This window comes from Spea bombifrons, chromosome 11 (assembly GCF_027358695.1).
Source record: "Spea bombifrons isolate aSpeBom1 chromosome 11, aSpeBom1.2.pri, whole genome shotgun sequence".
NCBI lineage: Eukaryota > Metazoa > Chordata > Amphibia > Anura > Pelobatidae > Spea > Spea bombifrons.
This window is the reverse complement of record NC_071097.1, coordinates 20,782,095-20,808,137: the sequence shown is the minus strand read 5'-3', so window position 1 is coordinate 20,808,137 and position 26,043 is coordinate 20,782,095. Positions and strand designations below refer to the sequence as shown.

At 39.3% G+C, this 26,043-nt stretch overlaps 2 protein-coding genes across 6 annotated transcripts in view; both read right to left on the bottom strand.

Annotated features, from left to right (window-relative positions):
• The window catches only part of ATE1 (arginyltransferase 1), a 139,920-nt gene that overhangs the window by 26,725 nt on the left and 87,152 nt on the right, over nucleotides 1-26,043 (bottom strand). The gene's annotated exons all lie outside the window — the stretch shown is intronic.
• The window catches only part of FGFR2 (fibroblast growth factor receptor 2), a 49,132-nt gene continuing 24,245 nt past the window's right edge, over nucleotides 1,157-26,043 (bottom strand). Inside the window, exons 6-18 of one of the 2 annotated variants that reach the window (XM_053450251.1) lie at nucleotides 20,546-20,669; nucleotides 12,626-12,816; nucleotides 10,783-10,927; nucleotides 8,233-8,432; nucleotides 6,642-6,793; nucleotides 6,144-6,265; nucleotides 5,220-5,330; nucleotides 4,738-4,928; nucleotides 3,864-3,986; nucleotides 3,499-3,569; nucleotides 3,073-3,210; nucleotides 2,290-2,395; nucleotides 1,157-2,208 (exon numbers count right to left, since the gene is read on the bottom strand). In XM_053450251.1, the coding sequence (XP_053306226.1) occupies nucleotides 2,050-2,208; nucleotides 2,290-2,395; nucleotides 3,073-3,210; nucleotides 3,499-3,569; nucleotides 3,864-3,986; nucleotides 4,738-4,928; nucleotides 5,220-5,330; nucleotides 6,144-6,265; nucleotides 6,642-6,793; nucleotides 8,233-8,432; nucleotides 10,783-10,927; nucleotides 12,626-12,816; nucleotides 20,546-20,669 (1,833 nt within the window). In that variant the 3' untranslated portion in view covers nucleotides 1,157-2,049. Of the gene's footprint in view, nucleotides 2,209-2,289; nucleotides 2,396-3,072; nucleotides 3,211-3,498; nucleotides 3,570-3,863; nucleotides 3,987-4,737; nucleotides 4,929-5,219; nucleotides 5,331-6,143; nucleotides 6,266-6,641; nucleotides 6,794-8,232; nucleotides 8,433-10,782; nucleotides 10,928-11,871; nucleotides 12,020-12,625; nucleotides 12,817-20,545; nucleotides 20,670-26,043 lie in introns of both variants that reach the window. The other variant, XM_053450250.1, reaches the window with a different exon arrangement.

The window sequence follows — 26,043 nt, the reverse complement described above, 5'->3', positions numbered from 1 at the left end:
TATATGTGTAAACATGAGCTAGACAAAAAAATGTCGGTATAAAAACAAATCAAGTTACAGCACAGAATGACTCCAGCAGGTAATTAACTTATTAGACAGTGTAATTTAATTCCTGAAAGGAATCTTGGCTATTGGCACAGAAAAGGGTATTTAATTTGATTATAAAAGGTGGTTGCATGTAATATTTGTGTCTATTCTCATTATAAAGAGTGTTAATTTTGATTAAAAAATGGTTAACCTTTTGACAATTCCCCAAGAGTTAATCCCTATTTCTTTCATATTAAATCCCGAATAGAAATGGTTTTCTTCAGATAGCATAAGCTTCTTAAACCTGCAGTAATCGTACGTATTAAAGACAAAAACATATATATTCTTGTATATTAAGCAAATATGTAATTGTATTCTTTGCTCTTAAGGTTCACTGATGGAAAATACAGAAACGTTAAAGAAACCTTATTGGCTTCTATGGGGGCAACTCGTTCATTCTTTGGTGCCAACATGAAAATTATAAGTTCCCAAGAAAAAATATGAATAAAGCTAAATTTCATATAATTATATCTATGAAGGGTCTCTGCATTCAACAGCACTAGGATATTTTTTTGGCTGCATTTCGTAACAAAATCAGACTATGATGAAACAAGAAATAGAGTCTTTAAATTAAACACGAAGCAAAAAAAGACAAAGGGCTACCTTCCATTAATTTATTTTAATTTCTGCATTTTTTGGTCAGGGGCCATAATGTAAAATGTGATTTTCTGAAAACACGGAGATCAGCATTTATTTTAAATGATTCAGACTTTTCCCTTCTCTGTCCCTTTGCAGTTCTCATTAATTTGCAGTCTGACGCTGATTTAATAAGCCAGCAGGTTATAGGGCTTGGTATACTGCACATGCAAAGACACAAACACATAAACCCTAGATTCTCCCTTACTGACCGGGTTCGAATACCACAAAAGCCTGGTAAATAGGATAATGTAGAATAAAAAAATAATAAAAAAAAAATTATGCAGTGATGGAACAATGTTAAACCAGATAATGGAGTAGCAAAAAATGTTTTTTTATTAGTATTTACAAATTCAGGTTTCCATTATTTATTCAATTTACAAAATTACATTTCCTTTTGCAATGGAAAACAAAACAAATAGACTATTTTAAATTTTTGTTCTTTTTTGTTTAAGGAAGACTATTTCCCTTTCTGTTTTAAGCATAAATATCATATATATCTTTTTACAATAAGGCATGTGTAAGCTTTGCCTTTTACGATCTCATAATACCCAATTTAGTGATGTATATTTTTGTTTTGTGATTTTAAGTAATGGTTTAATTTTAACTCTTTGTTACCAGATGTCCCTGCAGTACACTATTTGCAATGCACTCTATAAAAAAACAACAAAACAAAAAGAACATCTTGGCCCAAAGAACGACATACATATATTAGAGATTTTTGCAAATTAGCAAAAAAGAAAAAAATCCCAACTCGATGCCAGGGTTCTCTACTAAAGAAAACTTCGGCTAAGAATGGTGCTTATCATTTTTTTTTTTACATTTTTTTAAATCAATACAAAAAATAATTCATTGTAAATATATAATATATATTTATATATTTATACATACTTTTACTATATTTACATTTATGTCCAGCAGCGACATTGCTGTGTATGTGCTCAGGTGATGGGTGGGAAAGGTTAGGGGTGCTGGAATATATCTTCTCAAAATATTACAAAATTAACAAGAAAGGCAAGAATATGAATTAGCCTTGAGTCCAATGGAAGAACCCTGGAGTCATTCAGTAGCTGATTAACATGTCTGAAAAAGTTATTATTCTTCCTGCTGCCTCTGTGCACAGTGTCACCACCTGTGGGTCATGCTTGTATCCAGCAAATTTGATGCCCACATGAGGAATAATAGCGAAGGAACAGAGGGGTCCAACCTAGGCTCTGTTCCCACTTGGTATCCTCTTCCATAGAAGTGTTCACATTCCTCTGCGTTCTGCAGAAATTGTCCATATGACCAGCAGTTTGGGGAGAGGGCTGCAGAACGCTGCATAGCTCATGTTTTCACACTTCCATTGACATGCTGGAATTTTGGGAGGCAGGGATCATGAGGCTCGGAGGAAAAGACCGAATCATCACCAGAAGAAGAAGCGGAAGAGGAGTCCGGGAAGCTAGGTGAATACTGCTCCAGTGGGGCGCACAAGTCGAGGTATTCCTGTTTATGAGAAAATGCAAGAGTGAGTGGAAGAGCATAACAATGGGGGTGCTGGCCAAGAGTATTGATCACTTTGCTAACCTCATTGGTTGTAAGTGTGAGTATTCTGTCCAGATCTTCCACCAACTGCTTGAAGGTGGGTCTGTGTGATGGAATAGCATGCCAGCAGTCTCTCATCATCATGTACCTGCCAAAAGAAAGATACACTAGTAAAAGAAATACAATGACACATTACTCCACTAGACCACTAGTTCCTGAGGTATGTCAAGTTCCTCGAACTAAAAACTAATAAGTGGTGGTAAATTTGTGAGCCTCAGGGTCTAAAGGTCATTATGTTATGTTTAGAATTATAGGGTCACAACCAATTGTTTAGTAAATCAAGGGGGGAATGTCTAAGGATGGGGTATTCTCAGCAGAGTGTGCCACCAGTACATATTCCTTATTGCTGGTGAAATTGCCATATTTGTGAATTAATCTAAAATATTTCCACACATGGCTAAGATAGCAGATCAAGCTTCTCCTAATTCTAACACACATTGGTCCCACTACAATGATGACTGAAGTTCAAGGACAATACCATAAGGACTCCAAAGATGTTCAATGGCCATTATTGGCTTGCTAGAGATTGTATGCAGACAACCCATTATTTAATATATTTGTAGGACCCAGATTGTCATTGTTCATTCAGTAACATGATTGTGACTGCTGGTATGGAATGCAGAAACGTTACAGATAAATGATAAATGGAAGCACAAAAGTAGATTTACTTTATCTAAACTTAAATGCAATTGCTAGAATTTTCTAAAACTTGCTAAAGGTTTCCTTAGATGTAGCTTTCCAACGCAAAAAATAATGGCTACTTACAATTCATTGGTACAATTGGCTGGTTTGTCCATTCGATGTCCCTCTTTCAGCAGCTTGAAAAGTTCCTCAACAGGAATTCCAGGGTATGGAGAACCCCCAAGAGTGAATATCTCCCACATCAACACACCAAACGACCAGCTGGAGAAATAAGGGGAATACATAGATGAGGAAGGTTCCCAGACTAATCTCTAGAATTTCTGTTAAAAGACTTTGCTACAGCATGTACATGTCCAAGGAAACAATTTTGTTTTGGCTATTTTTCCCCATTTACTTTCATTTATAAATCTGATTCCAAGTTTGTGTATGATTATTTCAAGCGTGTCAAGAAGTAGAGTTATAGCATAACTATAAATCCCACCGCCCTTTCTGATGGAGTTACTAATTTAAATATGTCGTAATGGCTAAGAATGGTAGAGTGAAACTCACACATCGCTCTGATGAGTGTAAACTCTGTCAAACAGAGCTTCTGGAGCCATCCACTTGACAGGAAGCCGACCCTGAAATAGCAAAGGCAAAACTGATCAACACACTAAGGAAATGCAAGTGATAAAGGTCTAGGATAGAGTAAGGGCTGGATATGGACAGATTATTATCTATGTCATCAACAAGACTGGGATAGAAGAAAATACTCCATGAAAAAATACTCCATGACATATAGAATTACTCTTCAATCAATGGTCAGTTATCATGAACAGCAAGTTTGATATTTATCTACAATAAGTATTCCACCAAAAACATCTGCATCTTCCACTTGTATGAGACAATAAACAATGAGGGGGACAAATACTTACATTTGTTGTTTTTTTGTAATAATCAATATTGTTGACATCCCGAGCCAGGCCAAAGTCAGCTATTTTCATAACGTTACTTTCAGTTACCAGGACATTTCTGGCAGCCAGATCCCTGTGTATGCACTGAGCAACCAAAGACACCAGAGGATTAATGTACATATATAAAAGAAACATTATATGACAAATTCATTCACTACCTTGTGGACAATAATAACAGACTGAATGCTTAAATGGTAGCTAGCTCAAATTGCCAAATACATCTAGTATATTATTAGATCAAGCTTGACTGCTCATGGAAATACAGGTATCATGAGTGCAAAGCAACCAACTTATCAGAGAGGTAGACAACAGCTGGAGGCCGCATCATGTTGGACAAATGAAAAGTTTAGTTTGAGATGTCACCATGTCATTGTATGATCAATTTAATGACATGTAAAAGGAATTATATGGGAAAATCTAAGTATGCGTGGTGATATATTACACATAGATTTAAGAGAGGAATTCATGCAACGCTAAAGGTATTGTAGCTGGGGTGGAATAACAAGGAGAAGTATTACATTAAATTAGCTACAATTAAAAGTTGTGTGAAAAAGTAAAATCATGTATAAAATGGTCAACAATATGGTCCCCACAGTGATTGCAATATATCACAATGAAGCTCTTTGTGGAGGTGAAAGAATTTGACTACTTATTTACTGTAATCATAGATCCCTATAGTTTTTCTCTGAAAAGTCACCTTGCTTGTGTCCCTTATGTGCCTAGGAGTCTCGTTTTTTTAAGTTCAAATTAATTACAAAACCCATGAAAAGCTAAGTTGTCAGCCATCCTTCTGGCACTGAAAGTGAACGTCTATGCAATTTTTTTTCCGGTATACCTTTTGGGATGCCAGGTACTCCATGCCTCTGGCTAGTTGGTAAGTGCATGATACCAAGTCTTTGAAGGTCATCTGCTCTTCTGGAACCCTATTGATATCAAAAGAATACTCCATCTCTAGAGGCCGTCGAGCCCGGAGGAATTCACGTAAATTCCCCTTAGCAGCGTATTCCACAATCACATAGAGAGAGCCTGAAAAGAACACAATAAAACAAACCTGGCTTGAGCAAACATTCATGATGGTTGTATTTCCCAGTTGCCTTGGACAGGCTTTCTAACTGGTTAGAATAACCACTAGATATTGACATTAAGGATGGTTTTAATATAGTGAACCCTAGGTTTGTGATTTGCAACTAAACTAGAAATTAACCAACTTAAAGTTGAAGCCTAAAACACCAGTTAATAACATCATTATTGCCTCTTCACTAAAGCTGCAAGAGCTTTCTTATTGAGCTCTTCTTGGTTGAAAATTTGAACACTCACCTCCTTGGGTACACGCGCCTAGTAAGTTGATAATGTTTTTATGTTTTCCGATCATTTTCATCATCTCCATCTCTGATACCAGATCAGCCAAATCCTTTTCGGTGGCATCATCTGCAAAAAATATACAAGGTGTGCTTTGAGTCACAGTGTCAGTCTTAAAGGGTTTCAGAAGGCATTCAGAATTCCATGAAAGCAATCTTATATTCTGTTATTCTCAATTAAGCATTCAAGCATCCGGAAAATGTCTAGTAAGATAACCTTTTTTAGAGGCTGGACTGTTGAGAGAATACTGATCGAAGAGGTAAGTGTTACATTTGTAAAGCAGTGGGGTAGTTTGTATTGCGCATAACTATTCAGCTGATTCCTAATGGAAAATGATTCCTGAACTTTTTCATTTTTAATTTACTTTGTATACATTTCATTTGTTTAAAAAATCTGTTCTTCCCAGATAGGAGTGAAGGGCTATTAGATAGGTCTCACATCTGTACAAACAGCCCAGTTTCTTAATAGTCTGTAATGACCTAGAATCAACTAAACAGGGTGTTTAAAAGGAACTGGGGCATTGCTGCTTTAAAGCTATCCTGAAAAATTCATTTATGGCAGGAGGATGACACACTTAGACAAAATGCAGCTAATTTAGGCATGAGGACGAAAGAAGCCCCACAGACAAGATTTAATGGAAACATGCAGTCATGGGGCCCTGGAGACAGAAGAATTCTACACCGGGATAGTGACAGAGAGATTGCATAATTCAAAGGAGAGAGATCGGTAAATTACACCCCTTCCCATAATCACAGCTTTCAAATCACAGAGAGGGGCAGCTAAGCTATTACAGCTGTTAATTTACCTTGAAGCCTGAAGGTCAGGAATGTGACCTGCTGCCCCCAGGGAGAGGGCAGGAAGCAGTCACGTCTAGCTCCTTACCTTTCAACATCTTCACAGCCACCGTCACAGATTCCTTAGGACGGTCTTTATCAATTCCTAAAGCTTCAGCCATGACAACCTGACCAAAGCAGCCTTCTCCAAGGGGTTTACCCAGTGTCATCCTGTGAAAGGTTACACCAAAGTAGGCAGCAGTTAGTGGAGGTCAGGGGGTAGGTGTGAACTGGCAAAGTGGACATCCTAGTGCTGCTGGATACGCTTAAGAAGAAGGGATTAACAAAAGACACCACTGAAGTTGCTTTTTCCCATTTTCCACTCTCATTAATCCTAAACGCTTCACAAGTGACTGAAGGTGGTGGGAGCTGTAGCCCAACAGGAAAGCTACCAACTCACAAAAGTTTGTGAACAATTCTTTAGTTCAATAATTCTTCCATGATCTAGAACTGCATATGGAAAGAACAAGTGGAACGTACAGTTGCATAAATGAAATAACCGAACTCATGGCTACAATGATTTTTTCAGGCTGGTTTAAAGACATACTTGTCTCTTGGGAATTCCCATCTGGGGTCCTGAGGCAGCTCATATTCAGAGACGTTTGGCAGGATCATGGTGTCTGCGCTGGACAGAAGACGTGTTGTGATCCTCACCAGTGGTGTGGTGGAGTTCATAGAGGAGCTGGAATCGGTGGACACCTGTAAAAACACAGACAGGTCATGTAACACTGTCCACAAGCACAAGCACACACAAGAGCGAGAGGGCAGCCCATACCATGCGCATTTTTGGTGTACTCTTCTTTAGTTATGGAGAATGGATTTATATCCATGAATCTCTGAACAAGTTTACAAGTATCTTTTGACATTATTCCCCAGTAATTTATTATAGGCTAGAAAGAAGAATGTTCCATTTCTCACTAATTGTAAAACTACACTAAACTATGAGTTGTAAACTAGAAATACTCCATTCTGATTATATGAAAAACAGGGATTTTCGTGAAACAAATTATACCATAGCCTGCCCCAATCTCTGACTTTCAGACGTTTTGGATTTTCCGCTTTGACATGTTTTCTCTAACATGGACATATGGCCTTCTGTGTGCCCTCTCATATTTATTAAATGTATTCCGACAGGAAACACACATTCCATGGAAAGTACACTTCTCCCTACTATTTGTCATACGTCCTCCTCCCCCTGGTGTGTGTTACATGTGGCATTTACAGCATATAATCATCGTTACCTGTTACTGCTGCCCTTTAAAAAGAAAAAACAAAACAAAACAAAAAACAACAAGACTGGAAGAAAATGAATTCACAGGCATCTGAAACCATATGAGAATTATTGCCATATACATGCCTGTAACTGGAATATCTTCATCAAAATATATGTATGCTATATTTACAGTAAAATTATCTTTTATTTATATAGCGCCAACAACCTACGCAGCGCTTAATACAATACATATATTCAAGGGGTATGACAAGGCAAGAATTGACAGACTAAGACAAAATTTTAATCTTGTAGTGTTTATATAATAGCACTTCTATATAAGCAGCACCTTCATTGCAGTTTTTAAATATAAATTAAAATGTCTCGGAAGCAAATAGATCAATTGAAACCCCTTCAATTAACATATTAAATAAGATTTAACTTCTGGATATTTTTCAATTCTGCCTAATAACCCCTTAATGAATACATTTAATGATAACTATATAACATGATAAATGCCATTTATATTATTTTAATAAAAAAATGCTACAATAATATTAGAAATGATTTCTAATAAAAGAATGCTGAAAGGCTGAATATTGATATACGAAAATATAGAAAATGTACAATGTATGGCTGTACTAAATCATAGGTCAAACAACTGTCTCCAGCACAACGAAATGTGATAATTCTATGAGAAATGGTTGACACATACTAAATGGTGTGTGTGTGTGTGTGTGTATATAATTATAATTAGCAATACTTGTGTATTCAATGTAATAACCTCTGGACATACAATGCTGGCTGAGCTTCATGGGAATGGTGCTTGTCCCATATGCGTATGTGGTGAGTTGCATTGCCCCTGTCCTGCGCATGGTGGCCGTTTTGTGTATAAGGCTTTTTGAACTCTTTATCTACTTTCTGTTACCTGGCGGTGTAGCGGGATACGTTTGCTGAGCTTGTGGACTACAGGAGGGCCGCTGAAATCCTTCTTCTTCTTGCCTCCTTGTCGACAGTGGTAAACAATGCAGACCACCACCATGCCGGTGATAAGTATTAAACCACCAGTGTATATCCCAACCTCTGTGTAATAAGGTACAGCGGTCTCCTCAGTGGGGGTCTCTGGGTCTGGAATGAGGCAGGGTTGAGAGGTGAGCAGGATCTTAAATCCAGAGGGTGTGTGGCAGGGATTATTATGAGCAGAAGACACAGTTGACACTCTCACAACCACACAAACACAAACACATGACTGCAAAAAAAAAAGGGGGCAAAACAGAAAAAAGGATTGCCCCTGAAGCCATCTGCTGTTGTTGAACTCTTACCACCCTCAGCCAGGGGACAAACTGCCCCTTATATGTTTTGCCAGCTATTTCTTGCTAAAGCAAACGTTGCGTAACATGCTATGGCCATTCCTTCAACGAGAAACAATAATGTCTAAGATATGTTTATATCAAAATCAGACCTATGTTCAATCTAACACGGAACAGATAATTTACACCACAAGATCTCCATTATCTGGTAAACAGGAGCCCTCATAATGGGTCCGATACAACATCTCAAAGTGACCTTAACATCACAGTACTCAATGGCAAACTCCTGCTGAATGGAACATTCCACTGGTTGCTATAGTGATCAGACTACTTTTTAAACTTTGCACCAGCTTCAGTTTTTTTCATTCATAATGCCTTAGTATTCACTGGGTAAGGAGCGACGCATGATGTGCATCACTCAGAAAATCCCAGTATATATATCTATATCTATCTATCTATCTATCTATATATATATATAGATATAGATATAGATATACATATATACACGGTATATACGGGATGTTAAAAATCACACCTGCGGTGGTAGAAAGGGAGTAATTAGTCTCTTAATGGGGCTGTGATTTACGGAGGAATTATGTGTATTTACAAAGTTAACTACATCGGTGCCAACACACACAACAGACAATGGGGTCTATTCACTCGGCAGCTTGCAGGAAAGTCGAACATTTCAATTGCCTGATATCACTATACATTACCAGGGGTCAACTCCAGTAAGAGATTCCTATAAGAATGGCTATAAATTGTATTGACTGTAAACCTAGCTGTATCTTATTACTGATATATTACTGTGTTACTGATACAAGAGTCACTAGCAAAGTAACCCTTAATTCTACTACAGACAATGATCTATAAGAGCATGTTCTTGCTATAGCCAACACATTCATCAACCATACATAGGATTCAAATGAGCGAGCAATGGCCCTGCAGCTGTCAGCGGTCATCACTATTACTATCTGACTGAGGGTCATAGGCGTTCAATAAGAAGTGGACAGTAAGGCGACCATAATGGCCATTTTCTGAAGGACACACATATGTTTCAGACGTAAAGTTCTGCCCTGCAGTATATAGGATTACGTGGGATGCAGTACTTTACATGTGTTAGAAAGAAACATGCGAAATGCAAGGTGTCCTGGAAAAAATGGCCAATGCGGCCAACCTAGCGAAGTATCAAAAAAAGCTGTCCAACAGCAATAGCGGATTAGTACATCAAAAAAACAATAAAACATAAAAAGACATTCTGCTCACGCACACAGCCTTTCACAAACAACTATACATCTACAAAGACGTTCATATAAACGGAAGGATCCAACTAAGGCAGCGTGTGGGTAGAGATTACCTTACTACAGCAATCCGCTGCTTCACCAACGCATTTCACAGCAGCAGGAAAAGAAGAGATAAAAACAGAAATGTCTAGAGAGATAGATCACCCAGACAGACTAGCCTCCCCAACATGTGATGTTTTGCGCAGGATTTAAACCCTTTGTGTTTAGTAGTAGCAAAGGGCTTAAAATACAGATTCAAAACATCTAACCCCTTATTGCATGAAAAACCCACACCATGCAATTGGGGAACTTAGTGCTCATGCAAGGATATACATTTCCCCACAGCTCCTAGGAACCAGTAAGATAGCTTCGTTAAAAAATACACACAAAACATGTATTTCCATAATCACACCAGAACTTCCACTATTCATACTTTCCACTACAGATATCTGAATGGCTAAACATCATTTTCATTGCATGCCTTCCGCTAGGAGTGAAGCCTTCTTTATTTAAGTCCCGTAAGGGGACCTGAATGGAACACGAAAATAACATTCCAAAATTCCATCTCTGCAAATAAGCAATACACCGCCCCCCCTAATCTGCAACGTACACTGAAAGCCTACCAACGTATGTTACTTACATTAATAAAGCAGTAGACCTTGTTTCTTAGGTCTTGCTTTTAATTTACTTAAAACATATTTAGTGGACTATAGTTATTAAACACTAGCCCTTCAAGGTACTGGGGTGATTACACCAGGTTTCCCTCGAGTGGAATGTAGCATTTGTTAAGCCTCTCACTGGACAGGAGCTGCAAGGAACCTTTTATGATGTATATCTTATCAAGAGAAAAGGTAAGGGCAGTGACCCAAGACAGGAGCTCAATACCTGGAAGAACCGTCAACCAGGCAGAGTGTTGAGAAATCCCAATAGAATTTCCAGCTATACAAGTATATTCCCCCGCATCCTCATAAGAAACATTCCTGACATACAAGACTTCTATCTCTTCATCTGTAACGTTAACACCGGCAGCCTGGAAAAGAAAGGATGGCAAAAAGAAAAGAAAAAGCGAGAAACACCAGATGAGAAAAAGAACTTGTGGACTGAGCTCAGGAGATGACTCGAGCCTTGGAGGGCAGATGAAGCTCGGAGGATCTCCTTTACCTTCCACAGAGCCCCCAGTCCAAGAGACCCAAAACACCAGAGAATGTTTAAAGAAGACGTAATCAATGCAAATTAATGCACATGACCCATCACCAGGAGTAATCACCATTTTTACATGCAATCACAGGACATGGAAAAATGCAACCCACAAGGAAGAATTTCATCAACTGACTTTGAATGATGTGCTTCCATCAGGCTAACTTCTTTAAGCACTTATAGTTAGGGCTGTCAAAAAGACAGGTATCTGTTCAATACAATAATCTGTAACATGGGTGAAACCTCTATATGTGACTTAAAAGGAAGTTAACCTTCAGGAGCCAACTACTAAAAAGGGGGTAGAGGACCTAAATACCATTAGAACTATAGCTTAGGTGGCAGGGAATTCATGTTTTATATATATAGAAAATATCCATAGTGGATTTAGAGAAGACACAACTCTTAAAATACTCCTACAAACCTACTAGCGTTTCTAGTGCTCACCAAGCCTACCTTGAATATTTAGAGAATTAAAGAAACAGAAAGAATAGTCAACATAAGAGTTAATGGGGTTGGGTGGAGAGAACAGAAAAGCAAGGGCCAAAAAAAAAAAAAAGAGAAGAAAGAACATGAGGGCTCTTAAAAAATTAAATTAAATGCGGGGCCAAGAACTATATGTATATAAAACAAGGGAAAGAAATCCTGTAGCCTTGTGGGTATTTTTCCATGGCCGCTATGTGCGGCAAAACACCAACGCCAGATTGTTTGACAAACGCCACCTTCGCCAGAAGCACCAAGAGCACACTGCAGGCAGTGTGCGGCGAGAGGGGACGTTACCTGGTCGTTTGCGCTCCACCGTGAGCCAGGCAGACTTGTTGGCCTCTCCTATATAATTGGAGACCGTACAAATATATTCGCCCGCATCTGCTTCAGTCACATTGTGCAGTTTCAGCACTTCAGCACTAGAGCTGTTTATTCCCGAGTGCTAAATAAAGGCAGGCAACATAAGGAAAAAAAACATATAGAGAGCGGTCACTGCAGGCTGGGGTTACACAGTACTTACTGCATCTCACTGATGGGGTGATAGTTGGACTATCAGGATCTGTTTGTCACAGATTAAAGCCAACGAGATTACTCTGTGTGTTTTATGGCTCTGCTTTTCATGACATTCTCATCATGCAAGGACATTAGACAAGGACTTCCTACAAGCCAACTGCCTAGAGAGGAGGCAGTTACACATTGATCCAGTTTGCCCCTACCAACAATCTTACACCTGTGTGGTTTGAATGCCTTAGAAGAGTAGTACAGCTATAACTAGAGAGCATGTTCTTCATTTTTGTGTTACGTTTTACATTCGCCAATCTGGGTCAACATCTAAGCAAGATGGTCATCTGGTAGTGTGAGTAATGCATTCCCACCAACTCAAAGAGATTGCATTTAATGAAATAAATATTTGCTAAAACGTGCTTAACACACAAGCTTATGTTTGTGGGAGATCAGAGGATTAACAAATTTGCAAAACACTTGATAAATCTAGCACACTTTGCTCGCTACCCAGCTCTCCATAAATACTGAAGATATTACTGCTCACCTTCAAGACCTTCACATAAGGGAGTCCATCTACACCAAATCGGCTCCCATTCTTCTCTACATATCGCACCCAGCGGATATGAGGCTGAGCATCGCTGTACACCTTACAAACAAACTCAGCATCTCCTCCAACTGTGACAGTGAGATTCGCCGGAAGGCCAGCCTGCAATATGGGTCTGTGAGAGGAACGTTCTGGTGGGGAGAAGAAAAAAAAAAACAACAAAATTAATACAAATCTGGGGAACCTGGCTTTGTGTAGGGGTGCAGCTAGTCCACATACTTTTAAGTAGACAAAGAATAGGAGGGGAAGTGGGTGAAGAGTAAGCGTAGCCAAACACTCCACCCCTGCCTAGAGAACAAGGAAACTGACCCGGAGACCCAGGGAAGCCGAGCTTCACCAGGAGGCTCAGGTCAAACCTGGAGAGTTCCCAGCTATGTCCATTATAAAGAATGATAAACAGACTTTGCACCATCATTATATATATATATAAATATAAAATATGTTTACATAGTATACAACTTATAAATATGGATTAAAATACTGGGTGCATTTAGTCTTTTGTGCGTTTTTTCCTTTTGTTGTATTACATGAACAAACCAGAATTTAAGCTTTGGTGGCTGTTTTAACAAAGCAATGCCAGAAGCCTATTAAACATTACCATTTATCTGTATGTGATTAGGAGAGTTTAAAAACTGAGATGTCCCCTAACATGCTACAGTTCTTTAACAATAACCCCAGGACAAAACGAGATGCAAAACATATCAATTGTTGAGAAACATTACATTAAAACCATCGATTGTAGTGATTTATAAACTATGTAAAGCAGATATTATTTGAATCCAACAATGTGGCACAAACTTTTCCTAGTATAATAATTATACATAGCCTGCATTTGACTGTGGATGATAGGGTTATTGTTACAGCAACAGATGGACTGCCACGACCTCCCAGCCCTCAACTATAAAACAATATTATATATTTATATAGTATAAAACAAATAAAGGCAAAGCCGCCAAAGCAGGAGGGAAAAAAACAACCCAAGTCTGTAAACCCGTAAAGCTCCTGGCACCAATCCCTGTAGAAAAAAAACATTGCCAAATGAGAAGAGAGACGTGAATTTGTAAGTAATGGAGAGGAGGAGGAGGAGGTCTGTGCCTAGACTTCAAAAGGTGCCGCCGGTCGGAATAGAATCCTCAGTTATACAGAACACAGAAAACAAAGGGGACGCGGTGGGGACGATTCCCTGCGCTCATTTCCAACAACCTCTGAATGCCAACAATTACATTTCACCTGTACGTGGGAGTGTTGGCTAACCCTACTGGGAGCTACTACAACGCATTGGGCCAGGGCGGCAGTAGCTTTCCACCCTGATCCAGGAAAGAACGTGTAACTACTACATGGGACGTGTGGAGAAGCGGGGCTCGTGCTTATTGTTCATATGCAAAGGCGAAAGCATAGAATAAACATTTACACCTATTTACGTTAAAGGATAATGTACAGCTTTCCCCTTGAGCAAATAAAGGAATTTCCTATTTTACTAAAGTAATACGTTTGGTACGATATTGCACAGTCCAAAAGTCTCTAAAATACCTTAAAATTATAAGCAGTTTAAAAGCCAATTATTTTTTTTGCCTTTTCTCAGTTTTTTGGGAAAATTTGACAGGTAAAAAGCTTTTAAAGCACACAGCAAATACAGTTCAGTGGTTTAATTTTTAACCCTTTGTGCACGCAGCAAAGAAGCCCTTTTTATTTTTTAATTCTTTGGCAGGGAAGGTGTTAAGAAGCCTAGAGTATCCAATCTCTGGGAGCGTCTTACACACACACACACACACACACCGTGTTCCAATAAATTGTTTCACAAACAGACGTCCAGAGAGCAGCCGCATATAAAGCCAGCACACCTCCCTGGAACAAAGGCGGCATTCATGCAGGTTGTTCTCCCTGGCACTCCGTGGGGAATTGGTACGCTGACGTAATGCTGGCAGCCACACTACAGGCACCAACCTTGTTTTACTTGCAGTAAGTTATTAAAGAGCATGAAGAAAAAAAAAATCATTGGAATCACTTAATAATCGCACCGCTCTTTGTGCCGAAGGTCAGGAGAATGTGGTAGTATCGGGTTTGTGGTTAAACGCTGGATGAGACATATTGAGATTTCATTTATTTAACCCTTTGCAGGGCTACAAAGCACCGCTCAACAGCAACAAAAGGAAGCTAAATGGTTAACGTGGCTAGGTTGGTACGGTGTTTATTCGTATATCCAAGAAGCAGCTTTTAAAATGTTACAGTAGATGTAAAAATGTAAAGCTACTTTTACAAGGGAAAAAAAATGAAAATCTACAAAGATTTTTGAAAAACTCAACAAAGAAGCCTTATTCTCAGCTGATGAACGCCAATATTTAACAGCCCTGCAATGTGCATTTTGCATATGCACCTCTAGTTACAGAAGAAGCAATTTAGGCAACCCACCAACAGGCTAGCCGAGAGGTTTTCACCTCCTCATAAATCTACATCAACGTACACAAACACGTATTAGATCATACTATAAATACATTTTTATTCTATGTATGGGAGACAAACCTAAACACGGGAAAGAAAACCTATTTCATGAAACCCATCAATTAGCCCCAAGGAATAAACCCTGATTTTTCCTGCCGTAACCTAGCAAGCAGAACATGATTTTAAGTAATACATTTTTATTTCAAAGGACTGAACCACAAATCCAGTGTTTTCATTGAACTCGAGTCACTGGTTTTATCTGAATGGACGTTCATTAGCATTTGGTACACTGGTGGTGTTATGCACTGGAACTATAACAGATTGCAAACTCTGGTTTATTACCCCGATATCTATTGTTATTGCTTTTATGGAACAGCATTGCATCTTGTTTCTCCGGGGACTAAATGTATGCTGCTTTCCATTAACGAGCGGCATGTCAGCAGACACTACTAATGAGGCAGGCAATCTTCTCAAATCCCCAAAAAACAGAAAGAGGTTAAACGAGGGGGCGAGTTAAGCAATCCAACTGGGACGTGTCCTCTACGTACAATGAGATTTGGAGTATAATGCGAGGATGGTGGCAGTGGAGACAGCTGCAGGACCTCCAGCAACACGACCAAGGACCCAGCCATTAGGACAATTCGTACTATTGCTTCACGGCTTCTCTTCTTTCAAAGTCTTCTAGAAAAGACCCCGTCCAATTATTCATAGACTAAGGACTTACTATGCCTTTCCTTACAAACATCACAATAAAGAGTTGCTATTATGAAAAGAAAAAAACAACGCTTTCCTTGGTAGGTCCCATCTCAACAATCAGCAGATCTTGGCCATCATATAAGAAGAAGCCACAATAACATGGTCATGCCAAGATACAATTTAAAGGTACTTAAGAAAATATGAAACCAGCCCCATTACAGACTAGTTTATTCGCTAACCTATGATTTTGTATGTGAGATGAGATGAGGTTTAACATTTCTTCTCACCAGCCACGTGATGCAGGGCTTTGACTTCTCAAAAAGGCATTCCTAGACAAACTTGTGGCTGAGCCATCATAGTACGTTCTTACTGAATAAGCTACAGAGTGTTCCTCCACACATTTAGAGCAAATCCAGAATGACAACATGGGAACGAGTGCTTATATCGCAGGATACTGGGACAGGGAAGCCAATACATAAAATAATGATCACATACGAATCATCATGTGGGGGCAAACTATAACTTTGTAATCAGTTCTGTTACCATGAGGTACAGGTTGTCCTTTCGCCAAAACACTCACACTGTAAAGGAATCAGCGTCCCTTTAACGAAAATCACTGTTTCACACATTGACAGAATTTTCACTGCAATAGTGTTTCCACGGACAAACAAATGGTCAATAAATACTGTAACATTTTGCAAAGTATCATTAAATTAAATTCTTCAAAGCTGGGGTTTCTAAACAACTGTTTCTCATCCACAAGAAAAGGCACAACCACATGTCCCTAGTCTTTTTAGTGGATTCATTGGTGTTTTCAATTAGTAATTAGTATTCTTCCCATTATTATTATTTTAATTATTATTTTCTTGGGTGCCAAGGAGCCACTTATATATTTCAACCCAAAAATACAGAGTATGTCTCCATCAAACTAAGGCATTTCATGTTTTCTTGTTACAAAGATTGACCTTGAAAGATGCTGTTCCACTCAGACAAACCACTAACTATAGTATCTAGTATATTTAGGAAATAAACCTTATCAGATGTTATTTCATACCTTTATATAAAAGTTTAACAGCACAAAGCAAGCATAGAAATGATTAAAAAGCTTTTCGGTTGTTCTGGCCACAGAGACTTTTGTACATGATTGAATTTATTTACGGACATGGTTTGGGCATTGAACAGACCCAGGAATGGGTCTAACACTATATTTAGTTCTAAAAATCTTAAATAAAGCAGAGTACGGGGGGACAGCACCTTTAATCCCTATAGGAGCTGCAGAGCCTTGCATGGTTACGGTTTATATCTCTGGTGGTCTTGGGGTTTAATTTGTATATGGCATGACATGGTATCATTGTTCTGTCTAGTCCCTGCAAAAAATGCATTCAGCAGAACACAGTTTTAGCAATTCCTTAAAAAAAAAGTTCTAAATGCAAACGTCCTACATTCCTCCCTGCTGGAGAATGCTGGGATATAATCCTTAACTCAGTCTGGCTTGAAATCTATGCTCCCTTTCATTTCTCCTTTAGAACATTTTGTGGGAAGTTGACTTTGTTAAAAAGGGGGGAAAAAAGGAGAGAAATAAGTGATGGAGACTGGTTTCTGCACATGATCCCAGTATAATTGGAACCTTACAGCCCTCCCACAACCCTCTCTCTGCCTCCTATGGGAGCCGCCACAATGTTATTACAAGTCTTATATTCCTGATTTTCCTTCACTTGCCGAGATTAGGGTTTCAGAACGCCGCAGCAGGATTTCATTTCCTTTGCCCTAGATGCACAACGGGCATGGGGGCCAGGAAAGGAAATCTTACCAGGGCCAAGCTGGGGCACAGGAGAGACACCACACATTGACCTGAACCTCACAACCTCACGTAAAGCAACTAATGAGATCCCGGTGACCTCACAATTTACCGGTATGGGGGTTCATTTCATTCTTGGAGCACAGGATTTTTTCAGTCCCATCTGAACACTGACCGTGACCCCACAGGACTCCACGCACAGTGAATTACAATAAGTCCAGGCTTCTCTGCTCCCAGTGCACAATGCCCCATTGCATGATGCGCTTAGATACTTTAAACCAAAATACCAGGATTTCTAAATACCACAGTCTACACAAAGTCTATCGTTTCTGAATTATTACCATGTGGTTTTAATGAGTCAATGAAGTGGTTTAACACTGCAAGCACAAGTTGGTTAACTTTAAAGTAATATTACGTCTGAAAAAACATGTAGTCCCTCTCCTGAAATGTTGCTAAAGTATCACAAAATTGCAAATGTGATCAAAAAGTGGCAGGAGAAGAAAAAAAAAAAAAGACACCTTTCATAAGTTTCAAACATGCAGAAAAGCCCTGCAAAGCACCTCAACCTCATACTTGTGAGATCGCACTGCCGACTTAATTGATAAAGACTCAAATAAATCAGATTAGATGGTGTGTTAAAGATTTCCGATCCAGCAAGTGGTAAATCTTAACCCTTTAACAAGTAGCACGTCCTTTTGATAACACTCTAGTCGAGGAGAGTGGGGCGCTGCCCAGCTCTGCAGAGTCTTGTCCCAAATCCCAACCCACCTAACCAAACCTGATGTATGTCAACAACCTCTCCCCAGCCTTCGAGACAAGTCAGGGCAGGACAAGCAACGTTCAGATGGAAGAACTAGTATTTGTAGTATTCTGCTGGAGCATGGGCTTGGAAAAAACTTCTTCCCCTTGAAACTAACCTGCCGAGCACTACTCTGGTGGTTCCCTTTCTATAGAAAAATAGGACCTGGCAATATAATGCCCCCCCCCCCGTGGCTCATTTACCTATTAGTGATTATTCCCATGTATAATATCTGAAACAGCTCTCAGAAAATGTGGACTCACAGCCAGGCCAGCTCTCATTTATGATACGACAACACACAGTACTTATCATTTGGATATAACCCATAGTATTTATCATAGTACTTGCTCATAAATACAATCCTGAAACGACAAATGCTAAGGACACTTTACTTCAAGGTGAAATCTATAGTTTTCCACATAACCCTGGCATAGTTTTCTAGTTAATATAAAAGAATTGTCTTCATAGTACGTTAGTATTAGACATGAAGCTAAAGCGTGAAACCACCAAGAAGCCAATTAGATGAAAAGAGAACATTAAAAAAAAAACAAAAAACAACACATTGAGAAGAAACTCGTGACAGACCCCAGTCCGCTATAAACTGGAATTATAGTTAAAAATGTTCTTCTTCAATAAAAACATTTATCTAAATAACTATAAAAGAGTGATCTCATACTCATCCCATACCGGCAAGGCGGTTCAGCAGTACACTTTGAGAACATAAGTTATTGCCAACCTTGATCAACGCCGCTTTTGACTAAATGAACATGTCTCATTGACTTATATATGGTCAGATATAGGAAGTGAATCCCCTCCTAAGTGAAAATACAAAGGTTCTACAGTGTGTTGTGCTCATCTTCCACATTACCACTAAACCACTAGAAATGGAGGGCCATATGTGACTGAAAGCTAGGAAGCCTGGAACCTATTAAATACTCAAAATATTATTAATATTGGCAAAGTCTGGCTGTCAGTTGGATGAGCAAACGCCATGGTAAGGAAAGGGTCATACGAAGAGGTGGCATTAATTATATTTCTTATTGTTACACTATGACTACTGCCAACAGTGGGAATTCCTGAAAAAAGTACTTTTTCACAGAAAATTCCGTCATAATTGGCAAAACGTTCAAAACAATTCTAATTTGGAGTTTTTATTTAGGCATTCCTCAAAGGAAATTCACAATTCTCATATAAGCTTTCAGTATTTGTTTCAAAAAGCATTTTTTATAGTGTCTTATTTGACATATTCTGTTTTGGGCTAATGGCTAATCCTTATTTACAATACAAGCTCATGTTTGCATCTAGTCTGTTGTACAGCTATATATATTTTTTTTTATAAAGTGTCATTAATATTTGTTGTTCTAGTGTCCCCCTAGTGTTGTGCAATCATCAATACAAACTTTAAAGAAGAATGTTCCATAAATTAAAAGCGACACTTCTGCTTTTTACTAAAAAAACAGACACACAAAAGTGACCATTTGCGGACGTTCTACAAGCAATACCATTTAAATCAGCAAATGTTTTGTAATGAGCGTACCTCTGAATAGCATTAGTGAACTCCAGAAGACCCATTAATTGTGTGTGAAAAAAACAGGGGTGTAGTACCCAGCTTAGCCCCTGCCAGCACATGGCAAGACCCTCTGGCAGCAAAGGGAACAATTACGTTGCTGGAGACTTTTTCGGAATTTTCCTCCTCGGCTCCTGGCCGCCCTCTCTGTGAGTTTGTCACAAATTTGAGAAGTCATAGAATAAACTGGTAATGAGGGATCCTGACATAAGTGCTTGGCACTCAATATCGGAATGCCGTCCCAGCTTTGAGGGGGAGAGGTCCAGATTTCACTTCGTGGCATGAAGAGGGCTGTTCCGAGACATCCGAATGCCCTCCCAACCTGAATCAGCAAATTAGACTATTGTGGTTTTATTTCCACTCGTATTCTCTTTTTATTATCACACAAAGTCTCAGTTCCTTGTTCAGAAAAGCAGCCTTCAAAAATACCTGTTCTAGAGGGCAACTAACTTGATGCTTCATCATATGGTTAACCAAGTATCAGACAAAAGCTGAAGTCTCCCTTTACATATCTTTCCAAATTTGTATATAAATTATAAACATTAGAAGAATGTCACTTACCAATGACATCGAGATGGTAAGTGTGGTTAATGGATCCATGTTCATTTTCCACGATGCAAGTGTAGCTCCCTTTGTCTGAGGGAACAACGCTTTCCATGATGAGGCTCCAGTGCTGGTTTCGGACCTAGCAAAAAAAGAAAGAAAAAAAGAGAAAAGATTTAAAATGTTATTGCTTGTGTCTGATGTACATCAACCAAAAACCCACTGGCAACCAGTACTGGTGAGAACAAAATTATGTTTAGGCTACAAACTCATACTCTATAAAACGGACTTCTATGTGAAGGCCCCTTGGAAGAGGAGAAGCAGGCGAGTGCATGTCTGAGGGTAATGGGATTGGTAAACTTAATCTATTTATTGTCTGCCTTACAGTGAATAGCTTTTGTCCCTGGCCCTCACACCACTCCCATTTGCCTCAGCCAAGAGCTTAATTCTTGAAGCGGCTACGTTTGCCATGTGTATCGCTAAATCCTCATTGATTAATTTTGGATTAATTATAGAAATACTCTATCAGGCTGCGGAGTCCTCGTCGAACTGGTTTGACAACAACCGTGTCTTAACACACAGACTAAACCCTTATACAGATATAGATGCCTCCTTGCGTAAAATCGTAACTACTTGACTGTTCTTGTTTTCTCATGCTTTCATTGCGCCAAGGAAAGACATTAAAAATCCTCTGTTACTGTTTAGCAGTAAATAATAAAATGCCTGTGTCTAATCAAAAACATATTTTATAGGAGATACATTGAATAGCCGAGGCCCTTTAAGACATAATGAAGTTCTATGAAAGAGCGCTAAAGAAGTTTGGCCACGAGAGAGCTTAGGCTAGTCTTCTGGCAGCGGAATATAAAAACAAAGAAAACACTGGCTACTTTTGTAACAAATTTAGAAGTAAAAGAAAAAGAAAAAAAAAAAGGTTATCAGAACCCTAGAAAGGCTCATTTTAGGAGGTGGGCAAAGGGTGGCTAGGACTACAGGCCAAAATGCCATTTGGTTTATGACGCTACTATGGGAGAACCCAATAGATTCTGATGTTCTTATTTCTGCCAATAATCACTAAAACTTGGAATTCTCTTCTATTGGGTTGGAGAATGACATAACAAAAGATTAAGATCCTTGAAAACTGAAAACATACATATGTTACGGTCTGGGTGAAACACACACAGTAACCTCCCGTGGTGGAGAACCGAAGCCCACTTCGCTTTAAATTGCCACCAAGTAATTACAAGCTGGAAAGATGTGCGGAAAGCAGGATGCCTGGAGGAATGCAGAGGAGGGGAGACATGGCATGGACTGGGGGGAGGGAAAGCAGGTATCTCTTAATGGAGTAAGGAGCCTCCTTTCAGGAACATACAAAGTCCTATTCAGAAGAGACCTCTGCTCCGTCAACAGCACATATTGAGAAATCATTTTAGGGTGATGAGAGAAAGTCCTGACTAGAGAATCCAGACTATGCGGTGCTTCAGGATTCCCAAAAGGGTAATTACAAAGAACACGGTGCAAAGCCACTTGGAGTGCTAATGGAATCCGTCGCATTTTAATATGATCACTCTGCCTTAAAACACAACAATAATTTAATACCAGGCAGGATGCTATAGGATGCCAAATGTGCTATCGCACTTCTGGAGACCCAAAGGGTTAAAGAGAATTATATGTATTTTATACTATTTTCCCGTCTCTGGGATGTATTTATTTTAACGTGGCCGAATGCCAAAACGACATAAGCTACTTTTTTTGGCATCTGCGTGTATGTCTTGTCCTTTCTTGTGCATGTACATACAGGTTTACATGTAGATCCATGTCTCAGTATGCATTTCGTGGCTCCTGTATGTTTGTACTTCTGTACGGCTGCACCTGCAATCACACGACTGAAAAAGTTTCCTCGCCCCTCCCAGAAAACAAATTTACTCCATCCAAGGCAGACAAGTTTAAAATTAACAGAACTCTGTTCCCACATCTGCTGGCCCAGATAAGCTGTTCCCGCCACAGCCCTTTCTACACAGTCAGGTTGAAGAACAAACAGAAAGCCAAGCAAACAGCTTAATCACCGAGAATTGCCCGAGTACACAGCGCTGATTGTGGACAAAACAACTGTAGTGGAATGAAGGGCAAGCGTCCTGGAATTTTGGAACGGTTTAACCCCTTTGTCGCCCTGAATCAGAAAGGAACGCATCTTGGCAGAGAAGGAGTTAAAGTAAATGGCTAAATGGCTCTCAGTGTGTTAATAGATATACGTTTCCAGGTGATAAAGGCAACACAGAGCCATGTAAGAAGTCACTTTAACCAGATCTTTACAATTACGTAACTACAACAGCACAGACATTTTTCCTCCTTTGTCCACAACTTTTCCTGCCTTGCTGGCTCGCTTAACCCTTTCAGTGCCAGACAATTTTCTGTTGGGGTTAGAGGAGTGTTATACATTCCTCTCGCAAAGGAGTGGTAGTCATACCGTATGCCTCTGCACTAGTAGTGACTCAAGGGATCACGTCGAGTGACGTTCTGAAGACATGGGCCGCTTAGCGGCTGGGCAGGGGTTAGTCTCTCGCACTCATTCAGTTGCAAAAATACAGTTTTTCTCCTTACTCCGTGGGTGATGGGAACTGAAGCAAGAGGGATACCATTTATCTTACCAAAGTATGCGCATTACAGGTAGACATATAAAGAGACAAAGTTGCAGAAGAATACTTGGTACAGGTAACTGTATCTTTGGTTTGGACTGTAAAGTATGACTATGCACAGATGTGTGCAAACCGCATCAGAAGATGAGTACTCATATGTTGGATGCACAATCTAATGTTATTTTACAAGTTGAATTTTTATAGGCAAGTTGACGTGTTCCTTGGAAGCGGATGCGTGCTGCTACACACTTTCACTGTGCTTCCGGATGTGGGTCCCTTCCATCGCGCCTGAGTAACTCCGGATACTTTGTTATGGAGGTTAACAAGTCAACTAATGAATGTTACCGTCCGAGGTCTGAGAACCTCTCTCAGTGTTCTTTTGATACATTGTTATGCAGCCCTTTAGTCCCCTGGCATGCTGTTTGCACGGCTGGGCAGTGCAAGTGGATTTATCCCAAGTGACCTCTCAATCTTAGATTAGCCAGTAGCTCTGGAATGCAATATTATTATGGCATATTAGTAAAGATTGCTCAAGTTCTTAATCATCTGCACTCTTGGTGATCTTGTTGCTGCCTGAAACAGACTTTGTTTTCGTGGTTGGATTTTTCCCCAGTGAGCTTCACTATCTAATTGGGTAAAAGTAATACATTTTGTTATGTTCATCTTCCATGAGATAACCTATTGTGCATATCTTGGCACTATACTTATTGACTTCATACTAGGGATTTATCAAAAACGAGCTTACCTATGGCCCCTTATACAAGTTAAACTGCATGGGCACCTCTATATAGCAGCCTCCCCAAAATATTTGAGAGATCATTTAAGTATAATGTAGAAAATTAACTTTAATGCAAAGCTTGAAAAGACTATCCCTGTTGAACGGGCCACTGTATTGGATACTATAGCATAAGACAAAACTTAATATATTTAAATAATTACTCCACGCTTATAAGGAGGTAATATATCGCCTGTGTCATGTGTGTACACATTTCAATAAAATCATATTTATATATAGTATAGTACATGCGCTTGGTAGCTGCTGCAAAAATAAGATCCCTGTTGGCAGTTGTGCTGTGAGTGGAGGTTGGGCAGCCAATGAGATCTTAAGAAATCCAATGAGATAAGGAGGATCCACCCTGAACCTACATAAGGACACGCTCTCCAAAGAAGACCTATTGTTGGGCAATGTTCGATACACTTTAAATGTAAAAAACAATTTTTGTTTATACGATACAATTTGCAGGATCATATATGACGTATTGTAATTTCATATACATTTGATAAAAAAATAAAAATGTATTAAAAATACTATTAAGAATCCATTTTTTTAAATGTTAATAAAAGGCAGAAATATATTTCTCAAAGCTGCAAAAATAATAAAAAGTAAATGTTTTTAATCAGAATGTTCCATTAAGACAAGATTACAGGGTTTCTGCACCAAAAACTAAATATTTACATTTACTTGCCGACAACATTTAATTGTTTCAACACTGTTTGCCAGATGAGAAATTCCCTCCGGCACTTATGTGAAATGGCACTGTGGCTTTTAGAGAATACGGTTCCAATTAAACATATCATGTTTTGAAGCTTGAAAGATAGGGAAATATGAACAAAACGTTCACGCTGATCTATTCTACTCAACATTAATTGGGGAGTCGGATATAAGCCTAGTAATACTTATTTTACAGGCACTTTGATGCAACCCAGAGGGTAATGGTATCTTCACTGAGCAGCCTCTCTAAAGACAAAGATGCCTCCGTTACCAGAACAATACAAATCTCCAGACGTTGGGAAGCCTCCAATAATCAAACTATGTAATATAATATAGATCATATTCCTCAGCACTGCATATAACAAGTAGTGCATCACATAACATTTTGGACTTACGGAAACAAGGGTCCTGCTCAATCTAGACATCTGAAGTTGAATGCTCTAGATAAATTCACAAAGGCATTCACTGAGTCTGTAGTGATCTGTAGTGAACTTTACTTACTAGCTGGTTTCAGAACCTCTTGGGTAGTCTTATTTGCTAAATGTTATGCAGGGTTTCACCAATGGGACCAGGTTAAAAAGGGAGTCAAGATCAACTTTGGAAGCTTTCAGATATTAAAAAAAGTTTTGAAGCAAACACTTTTGAAGCAGTAGAGAAAAACAGACAGACAAGTAGGAGCATATGAATAGGTACAAAACCTAGGGCGGAAAGCTAATGTTCATCCTAGTAATTTACACAAGAGAAAACACACGGAGCAGGTGGTGAGCGCACACCCAAGAGCGATTACCTGTCTGCCAAGTGTGTGTAAAAGACAGACAGGCAGGAACCAGAGCATTGGACAAGGAGAACACACGGCTATAAAAACGCACAGTGAAAACACAGCCACAAGCACCAACACGCAGCCCATTACAATTAGCACAGCTCTCAGAACAATATGCAGCTTCTTAAAGAGAAAGTACCTTTTTATTACCAAAAAAACAACACTAAAACACAGACTTAAGTAACCCGGCACTGGGCTTGTAACTTGATTGGCGCAAGTCTATAAGGCACGGCCAGCTGCTCCGGACTAATCGCTTCCACCAAGCTCCACCAGGTTACTCAGCATAATATTTATGAAAATATATTGAACATATACAGCATTAGCTTGGTTCCCATAAGCCAACTAGTTGTATTCTAAAGGCTCAGAATGGTCTTATCACAGGGGAGCAATGCCTGTGGTGCCCATCCACTTGTCCAGTGGCAACACTAAAGTACCAATCATGGAGAAAAAGTTCTCCAAGGCTTTAGGTCACTCTGCTCTAGATTACATTGGCCGTTAACTTCCCTCTTTGATAAAGAGAGCGTCTATATAGCCAAGTTGGAGAGTCTCTATCACCGGAGATACTTATCAC